The 5,264-nt window shown below is 39.4% G+C and overlaps 1 protein-coding gene across 1 annotated transcript; it reads left to right on the top strand.

The window, feature by feature from the left end:
* The first annotated feature begins 2,101 nt into the window (after positions 1-2,101).
* On the top strand, positions 2,102-4,762 carry LOC112194123 (wall-associated receptor kinase-like 20). The gene is given in 5 exon segments (XM_024334378.1): positions 2,102-2,487; positions 2,676-3,013; positions 3,518-3,580; positions 3,683-4,107; positions 4,109-4,762. Coding segments are annotated over 5 exon segments (1,866 nt in total).
* Positions 4,763-5,264: the final 502 nt, after the last annotated feature.

Genomic DNA, 5,264 nt, shown 5'->3' with positions numbered 1-5,264 from the left:
AAAAAAATGTGCACTAAGCAAATGTGGGTAACCCATCACACTTGAATCCGACATCTTTTGATAAGAAATCTTTTTTTTTATAATCTTTTTTGTTTTTTGAAATAGATTGGAAATCTTTTGGAAGACCCAAAACTATTCTTCATCGAAATTTTCTGATGACTAAACAAAATCGAATTGCTTTGGATCTGAAAATTTCCAGCTAAATTATAGCATTTCTTGTGCTTCTGAGTCATCAGTCATCCAACGGGATTAAGAGGTTAAAACTCCTCCGTAGTTATGTCTTCTAGTACAGATGTCAGATCATCATCACTCTCCTTACAAATGGTGTTCACCTAACGCACAAAAATAATGGTTGGGTCCTGTACATTGGGGGACAAATTGTCCAACTTCCGAAGTTTAAAGCATTACTCCACATTCCATTTGAGCAGGCCATATGATGTCCCTCAAATTTTATAACAAAAAGAAAAAGGGTATCTTTTTTTTTTTAAAAAAAAACCCACCCCATTCCCACCCTTGATGGGGCTCGAACTCCTGACCTCTTATATATGAGATCAAAGCCTTACCACCCCACCAAACACACACACCCTAAAAAGAAAAAAGGGTATCTGAAACCAAGTAAAATGGAATGTCAATAATTGATACGAGAAGAGCCTTGTAACTTAATTGTAAGTTCAAGTATATCATCTAGTGAGGATCTATAGTTGGGATGTCCCCGAGCAATTATGTAGCTAGGTGCAACGAGCAATTCTGCATTAATTTATGGTTACAGTTTCATGCAGTGGCGGGTGTTTGAGCCCGAAAGTATCTTTGGCTGGAGACATAGGAGTGTTCAGTTTACTGGGCAGATATATGGTCTTAAATAAGCTTTTTATTATTATTGGATTAAAGTTTCGCCAAGCCTAAGTTGATAAGGAAAACAAGCCCTTATACGACTATGATAAGAAACAAACTAGGAATCTATTCAATAATCCTTCAGACGCAAGGAACAGTTAAGCTGTAAAAATAAGAAGGCTCTAGGGCAAAAAACAAGACACAACAATTTAGAAATCAAAGCTGCTCAGGAGCAACCTCAACTATGGTTGAACTAGAGAAGTTAAGAACCGCCTTAACACCCATAGAAGCTAAAGACCGCCTTAGCAAACCCCTGTGCTTTCTCGACTTCCCGGTGATTGCTCTGCTTAACCTACAAAGTTAAGTATCAATGATCGATCCTGACGCCAGAGATCACGCCAAAAGTCTTTATTCTGTTAAGGCAAGTAGAAGAATCTTGTGATGAGATTGGTGCTCTCCTCATCCACAAGCTTGGTATAGAAGTTAGGTCCGAGACAAACTAGACAACTTGCATCCCACTGCATTGGCATGCAGCGCATCTGCAAAAGAGACTGTTCTCATCGTCTTCTTAGGAGAGCCAAACAGCGGGGCAAGTGGCATGCATGGGAACACATGATCCAATCAATTGTGTTTGTATAAGCTTGAACGCATCATATCTCTTTGATCTTGCTCACGACGTGTTTGACAGAGCAAACTTATTTTGACATCAGGGAATTGGAATCTGGGATAGTTTAGTTTCCTAATCGATTGTCCCTTGATGATAAATTCCTGAATCTATATATCACTAGATTTCAAGTAGATTTCCTGGCGCTCATTAAGGATAAAGTATTTGTAGTTCAACCAAAATAGTACTAAAAGAGTGTTATGCATATTTCCTCCTTAATGAACAGTACTAATCAGAGTGATATTATATTGCAAATTTAGGACGTGATACTATTCATTTCTGAACACAAGGATCTTCGCCGTAAACATTTCCGCCTTCCATGTAAACCTTAATTTTAAGGACGCATTGGTCCCATAAACACTCGCACCTTTCAATATATACGAGATTAAAATGACAACAGGATTTTCAGTATAACGAGAAAAAAAGTACCAAATACAATCTTACATTATACAAAATACAATAAACAAATGCATGACACCAGAATTAAGAATAGAACTGCAGTAATTAACAAGCCTAGCTTAATTTGCACCATTTTCCTCCAGATCTTCACTTCCAACTCCAATGAGGAATTTTAGTGTGGTTTCTTTTCTGCTTCTCAAATTGGTAATGTTATGGTGCATAACCGCCAGCCGTTGTCCGGATTGTGGCCGCACCACCGTGCCGTATCCACTGAGCACGGAGCCAAACTGCGGTGACCAGGCAAACAAGGTTCAGTGCAATGCAGGAACACTGTGGTTCCACACCCTCAACAACTCCTATCCAGTCACATCCGTTAATCCGCTAACGCAGCGGATTGTGATCCAACCACCAGGAGTGGCAAACAAGAACACATGTGTCGCTGCTGATTTCCAATCTCAGGGAATTTTGCTGGACAACAACCTTCCCTTCAACATTAGTGGCAGCAACACTGTGATAGGCATGAACTGTTCAACTGAAATGCTTACCACCTCCTTAAACTGCTCCTCCAATAGCATATGCCACGACTACGTTAGGTGTTGTGATATTTCAATACTTCACCATAAATTAGCAGTTGCTTCAGTATTAATATCAACTCTTCTATCAGAAAAGAAAAACATTTCTACATTACAAGCACTCCTAAACAAATCCGTAATCTATTAGAGTGAGATTTTCACACTGATCCCTTATTTTCATTTTGGAAATTGTAATTCTCCAAAACTAGGCACAATCCAATGGCATCATCAGCTTGTGGGAACTTGTCATTATGTTGTTCATACAAAACTGGTGGATCTTCAAATGCCTACAAAATCAGGGTTAGAAAGGAACGTTGTGTTGCCTATGTGAGTTTTGTGAATTTGGACCCTACGTTGGATGTGAGCAAGTGGCCTCAGCCTGCGGTTGAGATGCAATGGGTGTTGCCGGAAGAGCCAGGATGGGCAAGTTACAAGTAGATTGGTTTGGCAAACTCGGTGTGCTTGCCGGTTCCGTCCAGTGCCAAAGAGAGGAAGTGCTTGTGCAAGACTGGGTTCAAATGGGACCCCATCAATGGAATATGTCAAAGTATGTAAGCCTCTATCTGCATATTATTATCATGCATTGATCCTTATCATATCTAGTCATAAATGCTCTCGGCTCATTCTCAAACAGCTTAATTTTAGAGTGGTTGACTAACAGAGTATAAGAGTTATTCCTTTCTGTTATGTGGTTGAAACTTTCAAATGGTTATTCTGCCATTTTGGTTCTTAATTTATTGTTCTCCGAATGCACTAGAAGGAAAATATGCAAAAATCAAGATTGTTATACATTGTTGGCTCATGCATTCTCGTTAATTAATTTAGAATCAATTTCAAATTAATGTATGGTTTTGGTTTTGCTTCCCATTTTTTTTTTTAATGAATGAAATTTTCCATTCTTATATGGCCATCGTAAGAGTTTAGATATGCCAGTATCTACTAACGTTTTATTCATTAGACAAGGTTGAATCAAGCATATTTTATATGGCAAACTTTAGTTAATTCACTAAAACGTATAGCCTGATCAGCCATTGAACTTATCTTTTTGTAGACATAAAGTGTAAAAAGTTGAGAGGATGCAAACGGAAAAAGTTTGTAGCCCCAGTCATTGGAGGTATGTACGTATATATTAATCGTACAAGAACTTCATAGATCCTTTTCTTCAATTTTGAATGATTAAATACTGGTTATGATTGTAATAATATCTTCTTTTTAGGCTCCGCCTTTGCTGTTGTTGCAATGCTAATTGGAGGATCCTCTGCCTTTATAATTAAGCGACGTGGTCGAAACGTTGCAAGATCAGCAAAGTCTAGCTTGGCAAAGTTCAGAGAAGACATACTAAATGCTAACAGTAGTACTGGCAAATCAGCCAAGAATTTCACAGGCAAAGAAATCACAAAAGCAACCAACAACTTCTCCAAAGACAACCTTCTTGGCTCCGGTGGCTTTGGCGATGTCTTCAAGGCCACACTTGACGATGGAACTGTCACAGCAGTGAAGAAAGCCAAGGCTGGAAACATAAAGGGCATCGATCAAATTCTCAACGAAGTTCGAATTCTTTGCCAAGTAAACCACAGAAGCCTAGTCAGATTAATGGGTTGTTGTCTTGAGCTTGAACAACCGCTTTTAATCTACGAGTACGTATGTCCCAAACGGTACCCTTTTTGATCATCTACATGGAAGTTACCACAGTGCCACCAAAAGGGTATCACTAACTTGGGCCACGAGGCTCACCATTGCTCACCGAACTGCTGAAGGACTTGCCTATCTGCACGATTCAGTCGAGCCAAGGATTTACCACCGTGACATAAAGTCGAGCAACATTTTACTCGATGAAAAGCTCAACGCTAAGGTTGCTGATTTTGGTCTGTCGAGGTTGGCCGTGACCGAATCAAGTCACATTACAACATGTGCTCAGGGAACCTTGGGGTACCTAGACCCCGACTATTACTTGAACTTTCAATTGACAGACAAGAGTGATGTCTATAGCTTCGGAGTTGTGTTGTTAGAGCTGTTGACTGGTAAGAAAGCTATTGATTTTAACAGACAAGAAGACGACGTGAACTTGGTGGTTTATGTCGAGAACATTTTAAGGGAAGACAGACTAAATGATGCCATTGAACCTAAGCTTAAAGAGGAGGCTGGCACAATGGCTCTGGAGACTATGAAGGCATTAGGGTCTCTGGCAGCTGCATGCTTGGATGAGAGGAGGCAAAATCGACCCTCCATGAAAGAAGTTGCTGATGAAATTGAGTACATTATTAGTATCGTTACAAATGAGGTTTCAGCAACTTAATTAGGTCTTCAAATAACAATTTCAGCACATCGGTACTTCGTATCATATATTTATATCCTGTTCTTATATTATGTTTTTGTCCAAAATCATTTTGGTATATACTTCACTTTCTTTTCATTATAAAATTTAAATGCTAAATCAAAACTCACAAATGTAAATGGTTCAACCTTATTTGGTAAACGGAAACACTTGGTCTAAACCTTAGACAGTTGGTTTGGACTTTTTTTTTTTTTGATGAAAAGAGGTCAGCCTATTATATATATTCAGCAAGCAGTACAAAAACGAAACACCCCTGTTTGGCTCCAAAAATCAGTCTGGTGCAAACTGTCTCTTTTGCTGATGTGATTGTGCAGGCATGCCAGCACCGCGGGGTGCAGTCGTCGGGGAGTCCCTTGACTTGACTTCTTGATCAAACGATGTGGACGAGGAGAGCACCAACCTCGTCACAAGGTTCTTTTCTTACCTTTCGGAAAAGGACTTTTCGCTTTACTGGTAAGGACTT

The sequence above is a fragment of the Rosa chinensis genome, chromosome 3, assembly GCF_002994745.2.
Source record: "Rosa chinensis cultivar Old Blush chromosome 3, RchiOBHm-V2, whole genome shotgun sequence".
Classification (NCBI taxonomy): Eukaryota; Viridiplantae; Streptophyta; class Magnoliopsida; order Rosales; family Rosaceae; genus Rosa; species Rosa chinensis.
The sequence above is the reverse complement of the archived record's forward strand: the minus strand, read 5'-3'. Positions and strand labels throughout refer to the sequence as shown.